General features: G+C 40.3%; 1 protein-coding gene and 1 long non-coding RNA gene across 7 annotated transcripts; one reads left to right on the forward strand and one right to left on the reverse strand.

The window, feature by feature from the left end:
• Window positions 1-78: 78 nt before the first annotated feature.
• Window positions 79-26,636, forward strand: LOC138746065 (leucine-rich single-pass membrane protein 1-like). 6 transcript variants are annotated; one of them, XM_069903837.1, is made up of 6 exons: window positions 9,845-11,643; window positions 12,487-12,581; window positions 15,386-15,518; window positions 19,104-19,193; window positions 23,791-23,928; window positions 25,773-26,636. In XM_069903837.1, exons 1-6 carry the CDS (start codon window positions 11,616-11,618, stop codon window positions 25,928-25,930), a joined length of 642 nt encoding a protein of 213 aa, XP_069759938.1. In that variant the 5' UTR covers window positions 9,845-11,615; the 3' UTR covers window positions 25,931-26,636. The 6 variants fall into 6 exon arrangements, with proteins under 6 accessions (XP_069759940.1, XP_069759942.1, XP_069759938.1 ...); XM_069903839.1 differs by lacking the exons at window positions 9,845-11,643; window positions 12,487-12,581 and adding an exon at window positions 79-5,914; XM_069903841.1 differs by lacking the exons at window positions 9,845-11,643; window positions 12,487-12,581 and adding an exon at window positions 79-4,893.
• On the reverse strand, window positions 15,742-27,249 carry LOC138746068 (uncharacterized). The gene is made up of 3 exons (XR_011346686.1): window positions 27,113-27,249; window positions 25,758-25,817; window positions 15,742-15,902 (listed from the first exon to the last, which is right to left on the reverse strand). It is a non-coding gene; the product is annotated as an uncharacterized lncRNA (long non-coding RNA).

Here is a 27,249-nt window from a genome sequence, read left to right on the forward strand (position 1 = left end):
TGGAACACTTTTTTAAAAATCCAGCTGTGGAAAGCATGTGTGCAGTTATTTGAATCAATGTCAACTTTTAAAACTCCAGTATCTAGAGCATCACATAACATCCATTACAATCTTTGGAACAAAAATGTCCAAGCAAATCTGTATTTGGATGGTCTTGGAAAGCAAATGCAGTGTTTCAGAAATCTGCAACATACCTTGTTAATCACTCTCTCAACTTGTGCAGCAGTTTCGAGGTTTACGGTCAAACACGAAGATCCCTCTGTTCCTGTACACTACTAAGAATCCAGCTATTAATCTAGGACTGTGCCTTCAAGTTCGATACCTGTCAACTTTTGATTCTTGCCATTGAGCCAATTTATGGTTCCTTTAGAACCAATGGGCTTAATTTTCCCAAGTGCAAAATTAAACTGTAATTATCTTCCTTAAAACCTTAAAAATGACCTTTCTTTTTAAACAATCTTGCAAATTGTTGCTTTTAAATATGTGAAACCCCTTAATTTCCTTTTTACTCTATCACCACCAATCTCTCTCATTCATTTACTTGAAACCCCTCCACCCCAGGATGACAGAACTTTAGCCACATCATCTGCATCCACATGTGGATCAGCTTTTCAGTGCAAAATAGGCTCTGTATTTTGGGTACAAAACTTCTTTGGATTGTCTTTAATTTTAATTGCATTTTTTTGTACACATTTTCTAAGTTCACCTCAATGCTCTATATTCTTCTGGCTTTTATAGCATTTAAGAAGACATTTATTGTTCAAATTACAATGAAGCTGTTATATCTTAATTATTTTTGCTACCTAGGGAGCTTTTACAAAGCTGATAAACAGTCACATCAAGGAGGGCAGGGAATGGAAAGACTAAAGCTCCGATTTGCCTGATCTTCTCAAACAGCGTTTATTTTTCCTGAAACATTTAATTTCAACTAATCTTGTTTTTGACCAGAATAGAATTGAAACAACTTGTGTCAAAGTCAAGAAAGATGTAAATATGTATGTTAGCATAATAAATTATTCCTCTTCATTCGTGATCAGGTTGGCATTCTTAAATGAAAAGGAATAATTTATCATGAGTGGCATCCAGCCCCCTGCGCAGGGATCTACACAGCTTGTGTCCATCTCCTTCCATTTGTCGTTAACTTTCCAACCTTCACCAACATTTCCCAAAAACAAATTTAAGTTCCATATGAGTATTGTGACATTCAACTATCCACCACACTTCTTCTGTCAGAAGCTGTGATTGACTTTAATTTTGGAGTTGCGTCTTCCACTCGTACTCACTCTATCATTAGGATTACCTATTTTCACATCTAACTTTGGCTCACTCCTGCCTCAGTCCATCAGTGTCAGAATGCACACATTGATCATTGAGTCTTGCATTGATCTGATTAAACCCTTCTGCTCTGCCTGAATATGCTGAAAAGGTCTCTTGCCTGCTTCATCAATTGTGTCAAGCTCTGTCACATCAACCTTGCAATTAATTATTTGCTTTCATTATTGATTTATCAGATTTTGGCTCCATTCTGAAAGGCTTCTGACTGATTATTTGTGTAAGGACCTACTCTTTAAGCTTTAACTCCAAAGTTGAATTTTATATCACAAATGTTTTCAAATCTCTCCAGGAATTAAGACCAATCGGCCTTTAAACTATCTAGTGTGAAAGCAAAATCATTTCACACTGGGGATTGATGGCCTCGACCCAGAGTACATACAATCCCTTGCATCTGCAGATGCTGGTATTGCAAGTGTGAAAAGGTCAATTGTATTGTGGGATTGAAATGGCCCAAGTTTTTGCTTGAGTGCAGGAATGTGAAAGAAGAAAAGATTAAAATGAAGGTTTAAACTTTGCTGTAGGAAAGTTGCAGCAGGGGACAGAGTGTGGGAAAGTTGCACACATAATTCAAGAACATGGGGGGAAAAGCGATAGTGGATCTGACTTCCCAGAATGCCAAGCAGCAGAGAAACCCCTCATCAAAGGTGCTAAATAAATCCAAGTTGCAGTCAATTAGCTAATTTGGAATGCAAATGCAGTAAAACCTCTGGTATCTATGGGAATTGGTAGATGCTGGATGAGTATTTTCCATTTGCTTGAGACTTGCTCTTGCAATGCCTAACTAATACACCTGCATTAAGAATAAACCGTTTAAAAGACAAAAATGCTATACTGCACTGAACAAACTTGACTTGCACAAGTGCATAAATCTTTAAGCATTTTACTTTATTTTCAGTAATTTTCTTTGAAAACATTTAACAGTTGCTGCATTTGTAGGTTCCTCCCTCTCCACAGAGCTGCAAGAAAGAACAATAACATTAAAGATAATTAAGACCCCTCTTCCCCTCCCATCCCCCACCACCAGCCAAGTTTACAGATAAAGCCTCTGACTGGGGTGACTTACTAAGTAGGGATAAGGAGACACTTAAAACGGCAAGCAGCATCAACCAGCTCTTCATTCTTGGCGACGCCATTGCTGTTTCACACAACTTTATTCAAACATCTGTTATGGGCAAAGGACAACCAAGGCCCTCCACTGGCTGAATATTTGCTCCCATATTCACCAGAAGTTGGTGTTACTTCAGAGAACATTTACTTCGACAATTTTGCATATTTTTAACCTTTCATTTTATTATGTACTTTTTTTGCCGGTTTCTTGAATGCCTCTGCATCGTATTAAAACTTTTACCACAATGGAGCTGTACATTTCATGAGATTATAAATGAACTTCTGAAGAAAATTATTTTGCACTGTATTGCTTCAAAAATAATCTAAGGTTTTCTAAATGTTTATTGATTGATTTGATTTTGTGTATTAATTTTTGAACAAACACCTGAAGTGGCTCCAGACTACTGTGGTCATGTTGAACATTCAGCACCTGGATCAGCTGAATGAAAGTAACTGCAGGCTTTGGAGTTTTCCAGTTCCAAGTTTATGCAAAGTTATTCTGGTATTTTCAACAGAATCTCGTGCTGCAAGAGAACATTTGCCCTAAATACTGCTAATACAGCACTGGACCAGCTAGCATGTGAGAAAATCAAGTTGAACTGCAACTGTCGTTAAATTGAAGTTCATAAATGATGTGTGTAAACATTTGCAAGCTAATAGGTTTTTTTGTGTATTTATCAGCAGCTGATCCAAAATTATCAAATGACTCAAAATGCAATTTCACTATTTTTTTATGGATTCCACCTCTTGCTGCTCTTTCTTTTTAAGAAGCAGCAGCTTTGATTCTTCTCCTGTTTTATTGTTTACTGCCTACTTTGTGAATGGTGAATACCTAAATAGAGATGAGATTAACATTGGTGCATGCAGATTGATATTTTAGCATGTCATTTCTGTATGTTATGCCATTAAGTGACTGGCGAGACCCCTAGGAGATGATGGGGTACCTTTAAGCCATGATACAGATGGAGATTTCTCCTCATGGTATATTTTTCAAGAGAATCTCATTCTCTTCTCGGTCATCTTCACATTGCATCTACATTGCCATCTGAAAATCTGTGGTCACAGGTCCTACCAAGTTCCAGTATCATGAAAAATGCACAGTCATTTCAAGCAAACAGGAGGAGGAAATGGCAAGATACCACATTATTGCCAATATGTTATTCAAACCTATAGTGTTGACTAATGGCTTTGGTCAGAATGGCATTCTGTGAATCTGGATTTGGGGATAGGGGGAGCTTTGTTGCTATGTCTACCACTAGTCCAATGGTAGGACCTAATCTTTTTGGAATTGCACATCACACAAAAGAATCACATCTCAGATCCTGCATGGCATAAGATCTGGGACCATTAACTCAATTAGAGCCAAGCCTGTGGATCAGGTGGCTAAAGTGTTTTTGATGTGTTTTTAGAACAGAATTGGACCTTTGCCGCACAATTCTATGCTGACCTATATAAGCGGACATCACAACAATTCATCTTCATTAACTGATTCACTGATGAATCAGTTAAGAATTTTGGTATCTTAATCTTCCACAAAATTCGAAACCTGTCCCATCAAAAAAGATCTTAGTAAAATTTTGCTTCTTTACTGTGAACCTCCCTGTCCCGTCCACCCCCCCCCCCCCCCCAAACCCTGAATCTCGAATTTAACCTTTATAAAAGACTGACTTTTTTTTAAAAAAAAAATACTGGTTCTCTGAAGGTTAACGAACATTCTTCAGCAACTTATTTTTCTGAAGATTACTAATTTTACAGATACATTCACTCATTGGATTATGGTGATATAGAATAAGCTACTAGGCAAAGTAGTGGAGAGTAGAGACAGGTACATTAACTTTTTAGAAACACTTAGATTGCTGTGTGGATGGGAGGGGTATGGCCCTATTATGAATAAGTAGGGCTAAGCAGGAGGACATATCGTTTAGCATGGACAAGCTGGGTCTGTGGGCCTGTTTCCATGCGCTAAGAATGACTAACTCTCTTGTGTTACTCCCCACTTTTTGACTATTGTACCCAGTGATTGACATTTTATGCATGGGAAAGATTGAGATTTCTCTGATCTCAATTTGTTACAGACTCGTGTGGTTCTGATAACATGATAAAACCAAATTTCATTTATTATGTCTGCTTTGATAATCTGCAAGTGGTATGAGTGGTCTGCTTTACATATACAGTATGCTTCTGATTATCCAAAAATCTCAGTTATCCGAACTTTTCTCGGCGTCGACATGTGGTCAAAGTTGAAAGAAAATTTTCACCCAACCTGCCCATGTGGGGCTCTGATGCTCTGTAGGGGCTAGTTTGGTAACATCAGAGCTCAGAACCAGCCGGGAAGAGAGATGCTGAACCACTGGATGTCGACTCGGAGAAGCAGGCTGGAATCTTGAATCATCACTAAGCAACAGGAGGAAGTCAGCAGAGAAATTAGAATGGCGATTGTCATCATTTCAGGTAACTCCCTCCCCTCTCTCTTTCCATTTACCCTCCGCTATACTTGGTTTAAAAATTATATGCTGCTGTCTCCCAGCTACAAGTGCTCGTAAAAAATCCTTTGTCCAGGCGTCATCAAGGAGAGCGGCCTCCTGAGCAGGAATGGAGACCATAGTCTGAACCAGTGGCGGTGGGGAGGTGTCAGGGATCAGCGCCAACGGTGTTCAACCGCTGATACAAGTATTCTGATGGCTGCTTAAAGCCATTTCTTTAACCAAAAAAAAATGTCCAGTCCAGTCCCAAACTTTTCGTATAATTGGAAATGTACTATATACCATGTATTCCATGAATTGCTTACCAATCCTTTCAAGCACATAAGTTTTGGATAGATTTTTGTCAATGCAGTTAAGAACAATCTTTGATTATTTTTAGAGTCAACAAACAAGATTGATGCTTCCTTCTAGTAAAAAAATAAGTTTCCATAGATCTGTGTCCCTGCGCATAAATACTGCTTCACTTATTTCCATTTTAATTAAAGGAACGCAAAAGTTGATTGAAAAAAACAAAAATTAACCTGAAATCCTTTCAATGAGAAAATGTACAGCGAGGTCAGTCTATGTTGTAAAAATGGTTCTTGGTGCCTATTCCCACATAACCATAACCATATAACCGTTTACTGCATGGAAACAGGCCATGTCGGCCCTTCAAGTCTGTACCGGTTCACTTGAACAACTCCAAATTCAAAAGGATTGGTGAAATCTTTACTATGTATTGTCAACACCAAAGTCCCTGTAGTTTTCAAGGCATTCTGACAAGTAACTTAGAAACATTAAATTTTAAACACATGATACTCTAGCCAGATCTATTTTTAGGATGTGGGGGTAGACTGGCTGAAGCTCACAGCTGGTTCAGAATAATCCTGCCTCAGGAAAGGCAATACCTAAAATACTGTTCAAACTGGGTAATTTTTCTGGAGAATCTTTGTGGTCTGGTGGTTTGATTTATGCTTCAAAGAATTCTTCTTGATTTAAATTAAAGCCTGGTAAGTAGATATTATATTTGGCGACAACTGCTATAATTAAAACACTAGATTTGCAACAACACCATGTAACTAGTGGAGACAAAACAGTTACTCAAGAATTTGGTTTAAGAACATTTAATTTTTTCTACAAAGTTGCATTGTGAAGGAAAGCTTTGACTCAGGAAAAGTTTTAAAGCATATAATTTAGGGAAAACCCCAATGCTGGAGAAACTCAGCAGGTTAAACGGTGGACTTTATGTAGCAAAAATTAAGATGCATAAAATGTTTCAGGCTTGAGCCTTTCATCAAAGTATGTTTTACGTTCAACTTATGTTTTATTAATTTAGGATTGTGATTTTAGCAATAGTTGTTAAAGTAAAAGCTGTGTTTTAAAATAATAAAACATTTTATAACCACGTGGTTCTTCAAAAGCTTCTATAGTTTATTCATCTAATCAGTTAAGACGTTTTGCTTATGCTATTTATTCACCATTGGTGACTGCAAAGGAATGGGCTTCACCTATTTTCAACCAACATTTGGTAGATCTTTAATAGCCTCAGTATAGACAGCTGCAATCAAGCAAATCCCTTGCGGAATATAACATATGCAGCACTGCACTTGAGAGGAATCAGAAAGGCCAAAATAGGTCATGAAAGCTCTAGGACAAAATGTAAAGGAGAGTTGTAATAGGAGCAAAAGAGTAACTCTGGAGAGAACAGGTCTCCTTAAGGATCAAAGTGGTCATCGAGTGAGATACAAAACATACTGTGAAGGTCATGTGGCAAATGAATAATGATATCTTGAACCACGTCCAAATGACGAAAGAGATGTTAGCTGTCTTAAAGCATACTCCCCAAGCCCTGACCACGTGTATGCTCGGACATTGTGGGAAGCCAGGGAATAAGTATTGTGATCCTAATGGGGATATTTGCACCATCCTTAGCCATGGATGTTGTATCAGAAGACTGGAGGTGGAAAATGGGAAACTCAGCATGGCTGTGCTTGTGAAATCATGTCTTACAAATGTGGCAGCAGTCAGAGGGTGGTGGTGGAAGTGTACTGACTTGAGGCCGCGCCAGAGATCTGTGCTGGGCCCACTGTTTTTGTCATCTGCATTAATGATTTGACCGACAATGTTATCAGATTTAAGATTTATTGTCGAAGTACATATATGAGCGCTCCAATGGATGTTGAGGATGGAGCGGAGACAACGCTGGTGGAAGCGTTCTAGGAGCCGTAGGTGGTGCCGGTAGAGGACCCATGATTCGGAGCCGAACAGGAGTGTGGGTATGACAACGGCTTTGTATACGCTTATCTTTGTGAGGTTTTTCAGTTGGTTGTTTTTCCAGACTCTTTTGTGTAGTCTTCCAAAGGCGCTATTTGCCTTGGCGAGTCTGTTGTCTATCTCATTGTCGATCCTTGCATCTGATGAAATGGTGCAGCCGAGATAGGTAAACTGGTTGACCGTTTTGAGTTTTGTGTGCCCGATGGAGATGTGGGGGGGCTGGTAGTCATGGTGGGGAGCTGGCTGATGGAGGACCTCAGTTTTCTTCAGGCTGACTTCCAGGCCAAACATTTTGGCAGTTTCCGCAAAGCAGGACGTCAAGCGCTGAAGAGCTGGCTCTGAATGGGCAACTAAAGCGGCATCATCTGCAAAGAGTAGTTCACGGACAAGTTTCTCTTGTGTCTTGGTGTGAGCTTGCAGGCGCCTCAGATTGAAGAGACTGCCATCCGTGCGGTACCGGATGTAAACAGCGTCTTCATTGTTGGGGTCTTTCATGGCTTGGTTCAGCATCATGCTGAAGAAGATTGAAAAGAGGGTTGGTGCGAGAACACAGCCTTGCTTCACGCCATTGTTAATGGAGCGCTCACACCCCTAACGTCGAGGTACTCGAGATGGCAGAGGTCGACAGCATCGAGTCCACGCTGCTGAAGATCCAGCTGCGCTGGATGGGTCACGTCTCCAGAATGGAGGACCATCGCCTTCCCAAGATCGTATTATATGGCGAGCTCTCCACTGGCCACCGTGACAGGTGCACCAAAGAAAAGGTACAAGGACTGCTTAAAGAAATCTCTTGGTGCCTGCCACATTGACCACCGCCAGTGGGCTGATAACGCCTCAAACCGTGCATCTTGGCGCCTCACAGTTTGGCGGGCAGCAGCCTCCTTTGAAGAAGACCGCAGAGCCCACCTCACTGACAAAAGGCAAAGGAGGAAAAACCCAACACCCAACCCCAACCAACCAATTTTCCCTTGCAACCGCTGCAATCGTGTCTGCCTGTCCCGCATCGGACTGGTCAGCCACAAACGAGCCTGCAGCTGACGTGGACTTTTTACCCCCTCCATAAATCTTCGTCCGCGAAGCCAAGCCAAAGAGAAGAGACATATATGAAATCAAATACAACCCTGAGATTTTTCTCTGTGGGTGAGTAAGAATTACCACTTATTGGTAGTGTGTAAAAAATTGTACACAGCATATAAACAAATAAAGAACTGCAAACATATAACAAATGTATACCAACTGCAATACATAAAATAGAAATCACAGTACACAAGAGTTCTTAAATGAGTCTGACTGAGTTTGTTGTTGAGTCTGATGGTGGAGGGGTAGCAGCTGTTTCTGAACCTGGTGGTGGGGATCCTTGATCCTGTACGCTGACTCATTGCCTTACTTTACACAACCCACTACTGTGGTATCATCAGTAAATTTGTAGATGGTGTTATTGTCGTACCAAGCCACAGTCATACATGTAAATTGAGTAGAGCAGGGAGCTAAGAACGCTGCCTTGTGGTGCTTCAGTACTGATGGAGATTGTGGATGAGATGTTCTTACCAATCCTCAATGATTCTGGTCTAGAGGTGAGGAAATCCATAATCCAATTATACAGTGGGGTATTGAGTCCCAGGTCTTAGAGTTTGCTGATCAGTTTTGAGGGGATGATGGTGTTAAATGCCAAACTGTAGTCAATAAAAAGCATCCTGATGAATGCATCTTTACTGCCCAGGTGCTCCAGGGCATTGTGTAGAGCCAGTGAAATGGCATCCATTGTAAACCTGTTGCTCGATGGGTGAACTGGAACGTATCCATGTCACCGCTCAAAAAGGAGCTGATATGCCTCAACACCAGCCTTTCAAGTGTAAGATCTGCTGGTTGATAGTCATTAAGGCAGGTTACTACACTCTTCATGAACACTGGTATGAGTAATGCTTGTTTCAAACAGGTAGGTACCACGCCCCGAATACATTTGAGAATACATTGGTAAATTGGTCAGCAGAAATTTTTAATACTTAGCCAAGTACTCCACCCAGGCTGGACGCTTTCTTTGGATTTGCTCTCCTGAAGGCACCATGCATGTCATCCTCCGATACAAACAGGATGGGATCATCAGGGGATGTTAGGTTGTGGAGGTGTGGTTCTTTGATGTTACAGTCGTCAAATCAGGTGTAGAAGGCATTGAGTTCCTCTGAGAGCGAAGCTTTGCCATCTGCTATTCCACCAGATATGGTTTTGTAGCAGGTTATGGCATTTATGCCCTTTGTTAATTTGTTACCTATTTGTTAATTCATCTTAAATTTTAAGAAAATACAGAATATAGGAATTAATTAATATAACAATAATACATTGAATATAAAATCATAGAAAAACATTCATAGGTCCGACAAAATAAAAAGGAGAGTCCCTCTTCTCCCAGCGCATCCCAGATTTGAAAGGAAAGGGGACACAGTAGGGAATAGAGGGAGATTTTTTTAAATAGAAAAAAAACAACAGGAGCAAGATTCAACATCTCGTCATTTTAAGTATTACATTTATAATGAGTATACTAATTAACAAATATCAAAATAAGTTTGCCAAATTTCGACAAACATACTGCAGTACAATTCCGATTCTCCAAAATCTTTAATTATCCAAAAAAAAGTTAAAATTTTGGATAAAAGGATTACAGAAACAAATCAGAAATCCTCAATTATCCAAAAAATTTTCAAAGCTGAATTGACCAGGGGCCTCAGACTGCCAGTGGGAGTGGGAACCTCGGGCTCCTGGTGGCAGCAAGAACCTCAGGCTCTCGGTCAAGAGCAGGAACCTCGTGATCCCAGTGGTGGCCAGCATTTTTTTTGGTGAGAATTAAATATTTTAATGCTTAAAAAGCCTTCCCTTGTTGATTTTTGTTTATACACCATTACAAGTGATTTGCTGTTGTTACTGGGCAGTTTTAAAAAAAAAAATGACTAGTTCTCCAAAAAAAAATGTTTACGCGAACTAAGTCCAGTACTGACCATTTTGGATATTTGGAGTTGTACCGTATATCTATCCCTGAGATTGTAAGTAATCTTCTCAAGGGGAAATTCAACTTTGCACTACCATGTTCCAATGATTAAAATATGAAGTAGGGAATCACCTTTCCTGGCTATTGACAACAGAATTTTAATAAATTTAGATTTACTTCTGAAAAAGTTAACTTTTTTAACTGCCAAATTCCCCAGAAGAAACAATTCCAGGTCTAGAGGGAAATTTACCCCCACAATTTATGTTAACACTTCCCCCTATCTAAAAGGGTCTTAATTTTGCGCAGGTGGAATCTACACAACACCTATCAAGAAAATTCTGGTTTGTTTTTAATGCATCTTTTGAGGTATGAGATATAATTGGTGCAGAAAAATAATGAATCTATATCTAACATTAAGGTAGTCATACTATACACATAGATCTGACCAGCATTATGGATCGATTACAATGCCCAAATCTGATTCCCATCACTCCCTCTATCTTTGTAGTCCAGAATTAGGGCATTGATCTTGGATATATATTAGAGATAAATTTGGTTGTATTTTCCTTTTGTATTAGAATTTCCATGTTTGACCATATTGGTAGGACCATTAATGTCTCCACTTTTCCCTCAAAAAAGATTTTTGTTAATATGCTTAATAAGTTTGTGGATTATACTAAAATTGCTGGGAGTACAGTGAAAACTGAGGAAGATTGTCTAAGATAACAATGAGATAGAGATCAACTGAGAAACAGCCAACCAGTAGCAGATGAAATAAAACATATTAAAATTATGAAAGGCATAGATACAATTGAGTAGGTATGTTGTTCCCATTGGTGGGGGAGACTACAACTAGGGGACAAAGCCTTAAGATCAAGGTTAGTAGATTTTGGATGGAGTTGAGAATGAACTGCTTTTCCCAGAGGGAGGTGAATTCACTGCCCTTTGAAGCAGTGGAGACTGCCTCAGTTGGATAAATTTCTACATACTAGTGGAATGAAGGGTTATGGCGAAAAGATGGAGATGAACCTATCATCAGATCAGCCATGATCTCATTGAATAGCAGAGCAGACTTGAAGGGCCGGATGGCCTACTCATGCTCCTGTTTTGTATGTTCTAAACTCAAATGAGTGTGAGGTGATGCATTTTGGTAGGTCAAACCAGGACAGACACGGTAAAGAATAGGGCCCTGGATAGTATCGTAGGACAAAAAGTTAGCACAACGCTGTTACAGTGCCAGCAACCTGGGCTCGAATCCAGTGCTGTCTGCAAGGAGTTTGTATGTTTTCCTCGTCTCTACATGGGATGCCTCCGGGAGCTCGGGTTTCCTCCAGGCTCTGATTTCCTCCCACATTTCAAAATGAATGAGGGGGTTGTAGGGCAATTAGGTATAATTGGGCAGCATTAAGAGAGATCTAGCAGTACAGGTTTATGGTTCTCTGAATGTAGCGACACAGATGGACGGTGGTGAAGAAGCTGCGGGCAGTGAGTATGGGACTTGGGATGTCACGTTACCACATTTGGGGTATTATGTGCATCTCCAGTCACACATCCAGATGAAGGGTGTAATTAAGCTGGAAGGGATGCAGAAAAGATTCACTAGATTCCTGTGTGCATGAGTGAGTCTTTGGTTGGTGCATGCATGGTGGATTATGTATTGGAGTTCGGTTGATGCATGCGTGAGATTTAAGCACCCTGACAATATTGAATTTGCGCCTTTAACATTTGTGCATGCGCCAACTGAACTCCAATACACAAACTGTTTCTGTTGATATTCTGTGCAGTTTTACGTCAAATATTTTGTAAACCTGCATAAACTGTGCTATGTGTGAAGTTTTTACTTTAAGCATCTGGATGGTTTGTCCACTAGCTTTGTAATTGAATGAGTTTTGATTTAACCATTTCCAGCAACTTTAATAATAATAATCTGTGAATTGATGGGTGTTATCAATTTATTTAGACATTGCATCATATAAAAATAGGAAATACTCATTGATATTTTATTTAATAGAACAACAATCTGAACAAAGTAGTTCAAAGTATAGAATAAAATCTTAACTAAATATGTTACTTTGTAGAATGCAATCATACTTTTATTGTATTAAAACATGCTAATACAGTTCTATTAGCCATGTGAGAAAGGCTGTGCCAAAGTTATCTGGAAACAATTCACACACACACACACACACACACACACACACACACACACTTGTCACGGGGAAAAAAATTGCATAGCAGAAGATTTTTGCACACACAGACTATTAAAAATGAAAGGGAACATTGCTCCTCGGCTCACCTATTTTCACTCTAATCTCTGTCCTGATGCAGGGTCCCTATCCAAAACATTGCCTCCGCAGATTCTGCTTGACTCGCTGAGTTCCTCCAGTAGTTTATTTTTTGCTCCAGGGTTCAACACATTGCAAGTAAGACTTTCATTTGCATCTCATTGTACTCATTTATATGACAATAATCCATTTACTCATCTGCAGTCTCCTATGTCACAATTTTGTAAACAATTTAATATTATTTAAATTGGACTAGTCACTACGTTTGAATGAAAATATGAATATCCATGATTTTCTACTTTATTTTTGATGTTGAAATTGATGCAGAGGTCTCACAAGCTGGTATAATTCCGTTCTGCTTAAAGTTGCTGCTATTGTGTCAGCATGTTCCATCCATATCTCCATAACCTAGTTGGCAACCAGCAGGTCTTGAGGGAGATCAAGCCATTGGAACCCTGCTTTTGCTCAGCCAGCTGCTCACTTCCCCGTGTCCCCAGCCAGAGGTTGCCTACAGGTTCCAGGAATCCTCAGGACAGCCATCGCTCCTTAAAAGGGGTAACCCATGCCATCATCAGGCAGAAACATAAGAGGACCAGAGAATAACTTCCTCCTGATACCAGACTTGGAACCCTTCACTGCCAGGCCTGAAGTTGGGATCTACGGATCAGCAATCAGTATCCTAGGGATTAGGCCCAGAAACATCATAGAACATGTCAGGCCAACATCCAGTTCCATAAACTGGTCCAGATAGAGACATAGAGTCCTGGAGTGTTTGATATATAATACACAGCATAATACTGCAGCAAGGTCTCGCCAAGACTATATAATTGCAGTAAGAATATCATGACCTCTGCACCCAAATAAAGACCAAGATTCCATTTGCCTTCCTCATCACCTGCTGCAGTCCCGTGTTGGCTTTCAGTGATGTATGAGAACGACACCATGTCCCTTGGAAATCAACATCACCCAATTACCATCATTGATATAGATCATGATGAGGTGGGATTAAAGCACACAAGTGCTCCACAAGCTGGAGAAGATCTATTTATTCACACTCTTTGTTTGCTTTCCAATGACTAATTGTCTATCTATTTTAGTATATTACCTCCACCTCTGTGTTCTAATCTTGTTAACTAACTTCAACTGAGTCTGAAAAAACAAACTCGTCATCTATTTCTATATTGTAGTCACACCCTTAAAGGACTGAGATACTATACAAGGTAATGCTCTTCAACAGTGGAACACAAAACTGGTGGGTAGAAGTTGATCACTGTATAATTCAGGAGGTATGATATAGGTAGGCATTGGCCATTTCCTGTATAACACTGGAAGATAATACCTGCGGCCATAAGCCTTGCCAGTGCATTGCATTGGGGATGGCATTAACTTCAATTTCAAAGAGATCTTTTAAAGATCTAGTGCAGTTATCATCCCAATTTTTACTCGAGACAGAGGCTGATGCTGTGAGGTACAGTGGTTATGAAATGTAGTCAGGGAGGAAATATGCTGAGGGGAGTGGAAATGTTTAGCCCAGTGGTTCTCGACCTTTTTTCTTTCCACTCACATACCCCTTTAAGTATCCCTATGCCATAAGTGCTCTGTGATTAGTAAGGGATGCTTAAAGGGGCATGTGAGTGGGAAGGGAAAGTTGAGAATCACCGCTCTGGACCAAATTGTTACTGAAATATTTTGCCTGAGAAAAATTGGCATTGGCCCATTTCCTTTGGAGTTATGAAACTGGGTGCATAACAAGCCAATTAGATACGATAAAAATTTCAACCTTTTTGTTTCACCCACATGCCACCTTAAGCAATCCCTTACTAATCACAGAGTCCAATGGCATTGGGAATACTTAAAGTGGTATGTGAGTGGAAAGAAAAAGGTTGAGAACTACTGTTTTAGCCTCTTGATGACTTAGCTTTTATATTCTTTACCAGGTGGCATGTCATTGAGGAATTGCTTTGATAGTTGACTATGAAATGTAGTTTACATGTGCCTCGGAGGGTTCATCAGGTTCTGGTGACTACTCTCCTTTGGATCACACGGATGAAATCTTTGCTCCTCACTCATCACAGAGCTTTTATAATGAGCAGGCGAGGTTCAGAAAAGCAACCTGTTTTAGATTTTGAGCATCTGCAGTGAGGCCGAGGACTCAACAGGTGAAAATAGAAATAAAATTAACTTTTCATGTCAGTGACCTTCCATCAAAATTAAATATTGTATCGTCTTCCATCTCCCTCTCTCTCGCTAAATGTTGACTGAATAGTTGAGCATTTCCAAATTCTTCAAACTTATTATGGAAGTTGTGGGCTGAGCATAATGGGAGAGAGCATTGTTGACAAGAACCAAGGAAGGAGTGGTGACGGAAGCAGGAAGACCTGTGGGATGTGTCTAAAAATATCAGTATCTGGCTACTTACGGACAGGAGGCCTCAAAAATAGTTTGATTCAGAAATCTGGCTCTCCCAGCTAAAGTGTTTGCCACTGATCTAGAAAATACTAGATCTCTCTCCTGCATCCTTCGTGGCCATAAAGAATTCATATTTCACAAAAATTTGAAAAAAAAATGTTATTTGTATTTGGGTTGAAGTTGAACATTTCAACTGAAAATTTGGTTGTCTCTCTGAATCTTAGTTTGTTCATTACAACCTTCAACCAGTTACACATACTGTGCACATACCTTGATGAAGGGCTCAAGCCCGAAATATCGATTTAGGTATTTTTACCTTTGCTTTATAAAGGACACTGTTTGACCTGCTGAGTTTATCTAGCATTGTGTTTTTAGTTCAACCACGGTGTCTACAGATTTTCGTGTTTTACTGTGAATAAAAGGAATGATTTAAAATTAAATCTGTTTCTTTGTATAATTCAGAGTATCAAATTTCACCAAGTATTTTCATATTTATAATTTAGTATTCTATACAACCTTCTTCTTTCTGTCAGATGAAAATGCAGAACGGTTTCAAGGACTTAACCCTTTTTGACTTAGATGGTGACAGCAAACTCTATGTGGTTGATTCAATAAATAACTTGCACAGGACAAATACTTGTGATGACCCCTTTCACCCACCTTTAAGTAAGTATTGCTGAAAAATAACATTTTTCCAGTTGCCTGCTGTAAGCAACCTCGTAGGCAGTTTGTGATTTCAAGTCCTATTTCAGAAGCTAACAGGGTTGGAATTTGTGCTTGGTTGGTTGTGCTAAACGCATATTATAGTAGCAGCTGCTGCTTGTAGTTTGGTTCCAAAATTCAAAATAGATTGCAAAGCCAAGCCACTTTATTAGGTGGTTACTCCACGAACCCAAGGTTGAATTTCTGCCCCATGAGAACAAAATCAAGAGGGATACTTCAAGGTGGTAAAGGAGTAGAGCCTCGTTCAGTTTGCTCTCTCAAGTGGTTGTGAACAACTACATTGCACTCTTCAAAGGGGTTGTTCGCTCATGATCCCAACGCCACCATCTGTAAAACAATGCTTTTTTAATGTCAAATTTAAAAATCAATAAAAAATGTTAAAACACAGTAGCAGGCCCTTCTGGCCCACGAGCCCATGCTGCCCAATAACCCCCATACGTATTGAAGTGTGGGAAGAAACCAGAGCAGCCACGGAGAGAACGTACAAACTCTTTACAAACAGCGCTGGATTTGAACCCTGGCCACTGCCACTGTAACCGCGTTGCACTAACTGCGACGTTAACCATGCGGCAATTTGCAGAGCTTTGCGATGCACGAATTGGCTACCCCTCATCCTACATTTTACCCCATTACCTACGTTTCCTACATGGGCCATAATTCAGGAATGCCTCATCGTATTGAGCTCTGAAAAAGCTGTTGTGACAAATGTAAAGCTATCATCTTTTGATCATGTTAGAAATGCTTACAGTTAGCACAAATACAGGTAGTTCCTTAAAACTGAGAGTTGGAAGCAAACTAATAATAAAGGAACTACAACATTCTGTTTAATTTGTGCTATACTACAGTACAGCTAATCTTTTGGCTACCTAAGCACAAAGCCACAATTACTCTCCACAAACTGAAGGTGCTGTCCCTGAAATGGTTAATGCAACGACTCCCAAAAGATGCTACAACTTGCTTCCCTATACTTTCCTTTCCTTTCCGATGATGCATTTGTTGATATCATCATCCCCCCCCCCCCCCCATTATCTGGTTCCACATTTAATCCATGTCATAAATCAAATAAGTATCAAAATCATTAGAAAGTAAAATGACACAACTTCTTGCATCATCCACGGAGCCAATAGGTAACATGGCCCTTCCTATAATTACCCCAGTTCCCAGTTTAAACATTATGTAATACATTAAAAGATATTATAATATAAAAAAAGTCTATTTCAAATCTGTTGATAATACCTGAGATTTCAATGTATTCAACAATGATATTGTTCAAAAATGTCTTTTTAATTTACATTTAAATTATTTAAAAAAATATTTAGACATATAGCACAGTAACAGGCCGTGTCTGTTCACTCATCGGAGTGCGACTGGTACCATGTAACCCAGTCGCATGGTTGAGTGGTTGATGACTAAACTGCCTCCGCCACCAGGCTTGCCCGGTACGGAGGGTGCCTCGACACCCTGCAGGATGAAAAACAAGACCTGTCAAAGAGCGGATAAACCTTCTTGTAGGGTCAACGGCCGTCTAGCAAACACGTGCCGTGAAGCGCAGAGAGGGCATCCCTTGCATCAAAATTTGGTCTGGCCGTTCACTGCGACAGAACCTCCCCCAGCCGCTGGATCCAGGAGGTGGGTCTTGACCTGTGCAACCCCTTCTCACCTAACTCCATTCACACGCACTCTGTGCCTTTCTGAAGAGTGGGGTATCATATCAAACACCACAAAGTGACTGAAAGGAACCATCATTATCCTATGGGATGGATAGCCAGAACACTAAATTTACACCCAATTAACCTATTACGCACCCCCCCCCGTTTGTTTCAAAGGATGGGAGGAAACCGGATCATCCGGGGAAAACCCATGCAGACACAGGGAGCACATACAGCACGGGATTTGAACCTCAGTCCTGATCACTGGCACTGTAAAAGTGTTGTGCTAACCACAGTGCTGCCCTAAACTTAACTTCCCTGAGATCACACTAAAATAAAAATCGCTTTTCATTGAAACCCTGCTATGGTAATGGATGAGAGCTGCTGTTCAGAACAATAGAAGACAACAAATCTTGTAATTCAAGTAAGTCTTCATGCAATAATTCTGAATAAATTGATGAAGAAGCTGAAGTTTAAGTCTATTGAGTGCTGCCAAGTTATTGATGTGTAACTCTCTCCTAGATTGATGTGTAACTCTCTCCTAGAGTGATGTGTAACTCTCTCCTAGATTGATGTGTAACTCTCTCCTAGATTGATGTGTAACTCTCTCCTAGATTGATGTGTAACTCTCTCCTAGAGTGATGTGTAACTCTCTCCTAGAGTGATGTGTAACTCTCTCCTAGATTGATGTGTAACTCTCTCCTAGAGTGATGTGTAACTCTCTCCTAGAGTGATGTGTAACTCTCTCCTAGATTGATGTGTAACTCTCTCCTAGAGTGATGTGTAACTCTCTCCTAGAGTGATGTGTAACTCTCTCCTAGAGTGATGTGAAATTCTCTCCTAGATTAATGTGTAACTCTCTCCTAGAGTGATGTGTAACTCTCTCCTAGAGTGATGTGTAACTCTCTCCTAGATTGATGTGTAACTCTCTCCTAGAGTGATGTGTAACTCTCTCCTAGATTGATGTGTAACTCTCTCCTAGATTGATGTGTAACTCTCTCCTAGAGTGATGTGTAACTCTCTCCTAGAGTGATGTGTAACTCTCTCCTAGATTGATGTGTAACTCTCTCCTAGAGTGATGTGTAACTCTCTCCTAGATTGATGTGTAACTCTCTCCTAGAGTGATGTGTAACTCTCTCCTAGAGTGATGTGTAACTCTCTCCTAGATTGATGTGTAACTCTCTCCTAGAGTGATGTGTAACTCTCTCCTAGAGTGATGTGAAATTCTCTCCTAGATTGATGTGTAACTCTCTCCTAGATTGATGTGTAACTCTCTCCTAGAGTGATGTGTAACTCTCTCCTAGAGTGATGTGTAACTCTCTCCTAGATTGATGTGTAACTCTCTCCTAGATTGATGTGTAACTCTCTCCTAGAGTGATGTGTAACTCTCTCCTAGAGTGATGTGTAACTCTCTCCTAGATTGATGTGTAACTCTCTCCTAGATTGATGTGTAACTCTCTCCTAGAGTGATGTGTAACTCTCTCCTAGAGTGATGTGAAATTCTCTCCTAGATTGATGTGTAACTCTCTCCTAGATTGATGTGTAACTCTCTCCTAGAGTGATGTGTAACTCTCTCCTAGAGTGATGTGTAACTCTCTCCTAGATTGATGTGTAACTCTCTCCTAGAGTGATGTGTAACTCTCTCCTAGAGTGATGTGAAATTCTCTCCTAGATTAATGTGTAACTCTCTCCTAGAGTGATGTGTAACTCTCTCCTAGAGTGATGTGTAACTCTCTCCTAGATTGATGTGTAACTCTCTCCTAGAGTGATGTGTAACTCTCTCCTAGAGTGATGTGAAATTCTCTCCTAGATTAATGTGTAACTCTCTCCTAGAGTGATGTGAAATTCTCTCCTAGATTGATGTGTAACTCTCTCCTAGATTCCGTTGAATGTGACAGCATTTCAGAAAACATTAAAGCATCCACCAAGGAATTAATTAATGATAATGGAAAGAAAGAACCCCAGGCTGGTATGTGGCACAAGTATGCAGAATATGCAGATGGAGTTTCAGTTCTAACTTCTGTGTTTTGGTCAAGAGAAGTTTCATAAATGATGAAATAATTACCATGCAGAAAATCAAATAAATTGCCTTACCATAAATGCTCTAACAATCTCAATTGCCTTCAATGGCCAGTGGAACTTGTAAAATAAAATCTGGAGTATTGTGTGCAGTTTTGGACACCTAACTCCAGGAAAGATATCAATAAGTTTGAAAGAGTGCAGAGAAGATTTGTTAGGATGTTGCCTGTAATCAGGAACTGAATTATAGGAAAAGGTTAAACAGGTTGGGACTTTATTTCCTGGAGCATTGAAGAAAGAAGTGAGATTTGATAGGGGTATTTAAAATTATGAGGGGTATAGACAGAGTAAATATAAGTAGGCTTTTTCCACAAGCCAGAAGACGTGGGTTAAGGATGAAAGGGAAAAAATTTAGAGGGAACTTCTTCACACAGAAAGTGGTGGGAGTTTGGAACAAGCTGCCAGCTGAAGTGATGAATGAAGGATCAATCTGAACATTTAAGAAGAATTTGGGCAGGTAGATGGATGGGAAAGATATGGAGGGCTCTAGGTAGGGTGCAGGTCAGTGGGACCAGGCAGAAAAAAATAGTTCAGCACAGACTAGAAGGGCTGAAGGGGCCTGTTTTTGTGTTGTAATGTTCTATGGTTATGGAATCAGGAAATAGTTCAATAACTTACTCAAAAACACCTGCAAGCACTGCTCAGAAAAATATTGGGCAGACTATGAGTAATTCAGAAAGATTTTTAAAGACCCTGACAGCATTTTTTATCATTGTTTCAGTAAAACTTTACTGTCTATTCCAGTGATAATAACTCTATCAAATGCTGTCCTCAGTTGCTCACCAGTCTGGGTGAGAAAGGTTCCTTCCGAATCTCTTTCCCATCAATGATAATGTTTCTTTCTTTGGCTTGGCTTCGCGGACGAAGATTTATGGAGGGGGTAAAAAGTCCACGTCAGCTGCAGGCTCGTTTGTGGCTGACCAGTCCGATGCGGGACAGGCAGACACGATTGCAGCGGTTGCAAGGGAAAATTGGTTGGTTGGGGTTGGGTGTTGGGTTTTTCCTCCTTTGTCTTTTGTCAGTGAGGTGGGCTCTGCGGTCTTCTTCAAAGGAGGCTGCTGCCCGCCAAACTGTGAGGCGCCAAGATGCACGGTTTGAGGCGTTATCAGCCCACTGGCGGTGGTCAATGTGGCAGGCACCAAGAGATTTCTTTAGGCAGTCCTTGTACCTTTTCTTTGGTGCACCTCTGTCACGGTGGCCAGTGGAGAGCTCGCCATATAATACGATCTTGGGAAGGCGATGGTCCTCCATTCTGGAGACGTGACCCATCCAGCGCAGCTGGATCTTCAGCAGCGTGGACTCGATGCTGTCGACCTCTGCCATCTCGAGTACCTCGACGTTAGGGGTGTGAGCGCTCCAATGGATGTTGAGGATGGAGCGGAGACAACGCTGGTGGAAGCGTTCTAGGAGCCGTAGGTGGTGCCGGTAGAGGACCCATGATTCGGAGCCGAACAGGAGTGTGGGTATGACAACGGCTCTGTATACGCTTATCTTTGTGAGGTTTTTCAGTTGGTTGTTTTTCCAGACTCTTTTGTGTAGTCTTCCAAAGGCGCTATTTGCCTTGGCGAGTCTGTTGTCTATCTCATTGTCGATCCTTGCATCTGATGAAATGGTGCAGCCGGGATAGGTAAACTGGTTGACCGTTTTGAGTTTTGTGTGCCCGATGGAGATGTGGGGGGGCTGGTAGTCATGGTGGGGAGCTGGCTGATGGAGGACCTCAGTTTTCTTCAGGCTGACTTCCAGGCCAAACATTTTGGCAGTTTCCGCAAAGCAGGACGTCAAGCGCTGAAGAGCTGGCTCTGAATGGGCAACTAAAGCGGCATCATCTGCAAAGAGTAGTTCACGGACAAGTTTCTCTTGTGTCTTGGTGTGAGCTTGCAGGCGCCTCAGATTGAAGAGACTGCCATCCGTGCGGTACCGGATGTAAACAGCGTCTTCATTGTTGGGGTCTTTCATGGCTTGGTTCAGCGTGGAAAATGCACCATCCCAATTTTGGTCAATTAAGGAGTAGATTATTTGACGATCAAGACCTCATTTTGCACAAAATTCGCAGTCTATTGGTGAGTAGGGATCCCTGTCCTATATGTTTCTGATGCCTTCATGCTACTTGAATGATCCACCCACACTACCTCTGAAATGTCATCCAGATTCACTGGAAAGTCAGGCAAATATCTGACCTCTCCTTTCATCTTCTCAACATAGAGGCCTTAAATTACCTTTAGTTAGGTCTGATGGACAGCTTGTCATTCAAGATTCAATTTATAGTCATGTGATTAAAAACAGTGTCATATGATACAAAATTGCCTTTTGTCTGCTGTAAGGCAGACAGATTTTCCATCGGCAGAAAATGCCAGTAGTGCCTCTTACAGTCAGAGAAAGAGAAGCAGAAGCGAGATCTCCCCAGTCACTGAGTATCCATGGATTCACCTCCAGCAGCCACACAGAGTCCAGTCCAAACCATTGGCAACCCGAGCTCCAGATCCAAACCTCCGACACGGCCAGGAACCCTTCAACACTCTCGGCACCTCCTCGCATCCCTGTTCCGATACCTGAAGGTACCCCTTCAGCCAGTCTTAAGCCAGTCTCCAGCAGCCCACTGCCTGAAGTGAGTCCCTTGACCACACTCTCCAGCAGCCCACTGCCTGGTGTGAGTCCCTTGACCACACTCTCCAGCAGCCCACACAGCCTAGTGTGAGTCCCTTGACCACACTCTCCAGCAGCCCATAGCCTGGTGTGAGTCCCTTGACCACACTCTCCAGCAGCCCGCACCTGGCTGGATTTCTCCTCTTGAGTCACCAACAGCCTGCGTCCTGTAGGTTCATCAGCCACAGAACCCCTCACTCGTCGACCACTGCAGTCACCGCCCCATTTCTTCTTTTCAGACTGAGGTGGGGGAAGTGGTCACCCCTTTTCTGGTGCCCTGCACCTGTTTTCCGCTTCCCCTCTTGTGGCTGCTGCCAATCATAGGCACCGCCATCTTGGGTCCAGACAGTCAGTTCCTTTAGCTGGCCATTTAAAGCCTGTGCAGATCTGATGGCAGTCGGACTGGGTGATTGGACCCTGCAGGAGCACTATGTCGCCACTCCCTGCTCTCCGTGAGTGCAGTAGTGGCAGCACCGCCATTTTCACCTGAAAATATCATTCGCATGGCAGCAGGCTTAGAAACAGGCACTCTATTCAGACTACATTAAGGGAAGTGATTACAAGCACTCAGAGGAAATCATTCATGGATGTATTCAAAGCAATCTTGAATAAAATGCAACATTCACATCAATTGATGGGAATCATGGATCCACATCCATTCAAAGTGGAGAAGGAGCATTCAGGATGGTACTGAGAACCACAAGTCTATGGAACAGAAGCAGGCAGCTGTCCTGCAGACATTGTGGAAGAATACAACCTCACAATACACCCATTTGCTTGCAGCTTCTGCTCCAACTCTCACAATCACTTCAAAACTCATCAAATCAAGTTATCCTTAATCCCAATAGATTCCCCAGTAAAAAATTTGGTATCAATGCCCTTGAAAGGACATTTACAAACAATTCTATGTTACTGTAGTATACTATAAATCAACATCCATGCTGATATAAGCATCTCCTGATGATGCAATTATGCTAAGTCATTAACTTTATTATTTTATGTACCCAAGGAATGTCCACTATAACCATATATGTTAAAAGGTAAGCTCTGTACAGCTATGACTAAACCGCCTTGGAATGTGACATCAGGCCAAAATGTTGGGCGCTGCGAGACCTGCTGAGCATTTCAGTGTAAATGATATAGCCTGCGATATATTCATCCATTTATCTTTAGGATCAGTGTGAAATGTTACAATTTTATCTTGAACTTTTAATGATCATTTTGAGGAGAAATCCATGAAAGTGGAAATTGTATTTGTGTTAAATATTGTCTGTGTGCTAAATGTTTTTCATCCCACATGCTTTCTAGAAAAACACCAATACCCGAATGATAGTTTCAAATAAAATTCTAAAAATACTATAATAGAAACCAATCAATGTATAAAGGATACTATTATTTTATCACCTATAATTATTACTGTCGTGACAGAAGATTCCAGGATATTTTGCTCAAATACAAAAACAAATTTCCATGTCAAAATATTCTGAAAATAATATAGCTAGTGATATATTTTGCATTTGTCCATTTGAATTATGATAATTGGCTAGTTGGTTGGTGTCACATGGGAGGTATAATATGATACCACATCTTGCATGGATAGTGCGTTTATAACTAGATAAAGATAGTTCATGAAGATTAAAGTTTTGGGTAGTCTCCTGTCCTATTGAATTGGTTGCACAAGTACACAGCCATGTTACAGACATTTTGCTCACCCACATGTTGGATAACTGGAGATATTTTAATATATATAAACAAGTCAAGGAAAGGGAGGTAAAACATTTGTTACATTAAGATGATTGTTAATTCTATAACATTTTGACTTCAATTACATGTTTTTTCCTCAGATCCGCCAACAATTAAATCCACAGAAAACATTCATGTGTGTTCTCTCTCGCACTTTCAGAAAAAGTTACTATTTGCTGCAGTAACATTCTTGCTATTGGTGAGCTTTGCACTTGCTGCATTTGCTATCACTTTTATTGGTGAGTATTCCATATTTTGGGGCCCCTGCACAGGCTCAGCATGGTTGGTTGCTTCTTTAAGGTTCTCGGGGACACTCAAGTATAAATAAAGTACTTAATTTGCTGGACCATAAGCAGATAATAAGACAATGCATACACATCATGTTCTGCCCATTTGAGCTCTGAATTAGCACAGGAACTTGAGTTTTAAAAAGGCTAAAGGCAGGTATCAAGACCAGAAGAGACTATTGATAGCTGTACTGCTTCATCTCTAAGGGGTACAAGATCTTAAATCCATCCCAACTCCATCTTCTGTAATTAATGACCTGATATCAGGCTTATACTTGGCTCCCTTAATGTGAACTAAGCAGCTGGCCTCCAAAGCAATATATCATTTATTTCTTTAAGATTTGGAATAGATTTCATATAACAAAATTTTATTGTAATGGAAGCTGCCTCTGCAAATACATCTTTGATTTATTTGTCCTGAAGTAGTTTAGATCCAGGGGATGAAACTAGATATTGGAGTGGTGACAGCATGACGAACCCTAGTCCAGTAAATGATGAGACTCTTTTGCACATGTGACTGTGATGAATGTTGTGCCACGTTCACAGTTACTTGTATATTTACATAGCCCTCTATTTCTTGCATATTCACCCATCTTCAAAAGAATTAGCACCATCTCCTTCCTGATACCCAAACACGTATTAGTGGACAGAGGTCTGGTTGATAGAAAAAAGGGACTAATAATGGAGGCAGTTAGTTTTCAGGTTAGCAAGCTGTAACAATAAGTTGCACCTGTGATCAGTAGGAAATCGACAATAATCTTTTAGACAAAGGGGACAAATATAATGTCTGAGATGCGTGGGAAAGTGAATTGTGATAAGGATACTGATAATCTCCAGAGACAGAGACAAGATGATTGGGTGAGCAGAAATGGGGCGACATTAAGTGTATGGGCAGAAGATGGCCGATGAAGCGTAGAGTTTGGAAATGTGATTAATAAAATCTTATTTAAGCAGTATGAAGCTGCTAAAAGTTAGATATGTTGTGAGACTGAGACTTGGTGACCTGAGAGTCACTATTAAAAAAAACATAGAAAGTTATCACGCAGGTACAGCAATTAACGGATGCATCAAAGAACATTGGTCTTTATTGATTATGGAATTCAAGAGTAAGAAAATCTTACCTCAATTGGGCAGGACTTTGGCGAGACCACTTAGAATGCTTACATATTGGTCCCCTTATTTATAAAAGAAAATAATTAGGAAGATGAGTAAATAGTTCTGCGATTAACAATTAACCAGGTTGCATTTAACAGTTGCATGAACTGTTGGTCATATTTGGAGGAGGATTAAATGGGTGGATGTTGCATTTAAAAATCTGTGAAGATTTCTATGCAGAAGATTATCACTAATTTGAATAAACACAAATACATTAAAGAATGGGATCCTAACAAGGGCATGCCTGGTCTGCATTCAGAGAAGAATTGTTCAAGTGAATGGTCTATCTTTCTTTTACAATTTCTATGTTCTTTCAAATGGAAAGATAATGGAATTTAACCTTGATTGCCCAGTTTATAAAATAAATAAAATTGTAGGGAACTCCTCTGATCTGAGTGGAAGTTGGGTGTCACTGCTTTTTTTGGCTGCCATGAAATTCCAATTTTAAGATAAAGTTCTTGAGTTCATTTCAGATCCATTCTCCTTTTTCAATTGCCTTGCAATGTGAAATCCATAAAGTGCATTATTACCTGCATGTCATCCCACTTGCATGCATTCCATTTAACAGGCTGGATTTTATAAAAGCAATTTAAGCTTGATTAATAGAAAATATAAGAAAATATTACCTTTCTTTTTTTTAGTGAGAATGGATAACCAGCTTGATTACATTTTGGCAAAGATAAACGCTGAAGGGAAACAAATGAAAGAAAACAAGAATCTCGTGACGGATCACTTGAATTTCTCAAAAGAATCAAACAACAGTGACATAACTGGCATATTTCACAACCAAACCCCATGATAAAAAAAGATCACCACTATTTATAGAAGTTTACAGCAAATGTTTTAAGTGTACCGATTTAAAAAAAAATTCAAGCACCTCAGTGTGTACCTAATGTGATTCAAATAATATTTGCACTATTAACTGGGATGTTGGAAGAATATGTGATATCAGCCATGCAGTCAATTTGGGCCTTATGCAGAATAGGGTTGTGAATTGCAAACTCTTCATGGCCACTGAAACTGTAAGCATTAGCCTTTTATGTTCATTTGCAAATTCTCTAACTGAAATAAAATCAGCAAATGAGCAGGACCTATGCGAAGAAACTGATTGAATCTCCCAAAGCAACTCTGCATGCTGGTGGCAGTGTACAGCACCAAAAATGGCATAATTTGTTTGAGAGATATCCATTAAATATCAAATCTGAAGCAATCTTTCTCCACTCCCTGAGCCAGTGATGACTCAGCTTATTGATGCAAGGTTCCATTCTTGATTTTGAGCAATGCAATTGTGAAAATGTCTGTGATATTAAGGGAAATGCCTCCATTACTTCATTATGTTTTATATTTCTACAGTGATGTTCAATTTGTTTGTGAATTGATTATTTCTCTCTGTGACTAATATTATGAATAAGTCCTGACATGAAACTATTCTACATTACACATGGCTAAGCACCACCATCTATCTGAGTTGTTTAAAAAGTAAGACTGAACCTCACAAATAAATTTTGAATGATAGCATGTGCTAGATTTTTCCCCTTCTTTATTCACCTGCAGGAAATGATATTTGTAAAGATCAAGATCAAAGTTCTTTCGCAGATATTTTGATGCAGTCCCCATCATCCTTGCTTAGCAAAGGGTGTCTTGTGGACCATGAGTATAATGTTACATCACAACTACCAGCATGTTTCTATACATCAGGTGGCCTGTTGTGACCAAGTTTACAAACCACATTCTCTGGTTTTGTTTGCTTTTACCCTCACATATACTCAGAGAAGTGGATCATAAAACATTCCACTGTCTCCTTTGCATCGTTCAGCTCATGGTACTATCCATGCATACTTTATACAAGTTTTTTTCCACGATGAGGCTGGATTTTATTTTCAAAAGAGCAGCCAGAAAGTGGTCTCCCTTTTGAAATCCACTTTCTCTGCATCCCCTTTATTAGGAGTAACACATAACAAAGAGCACCTATTCTGCTTACTGTAATTCAACCCTGTCTTTCACAAGGGTCCAACTCGTGTGTGTTCCACAGGGTCTTGACATCTGAACTGATTCAAGAGGTCTCTCTGCCTTCAGCTCTCTGACATCATGTGATGTGACATCACCACACCTTTAGTT

Source organism: Narcine bancroftii, chromosome 11 (assembly GCF_036971445.1).
Source record: "Narcine bancroftii isolate sNarBan1 chromosome 11, sNarBan1.hap1, whole genome shotgun sequence".
NCBI classification, from domain to species: domain Eukaryota; kingdom Metazoa; phylum Chordata; class Chondrichthyes; order Torpediniformes; family Narcinidae; genus Narcine; species Narcine bancroftii.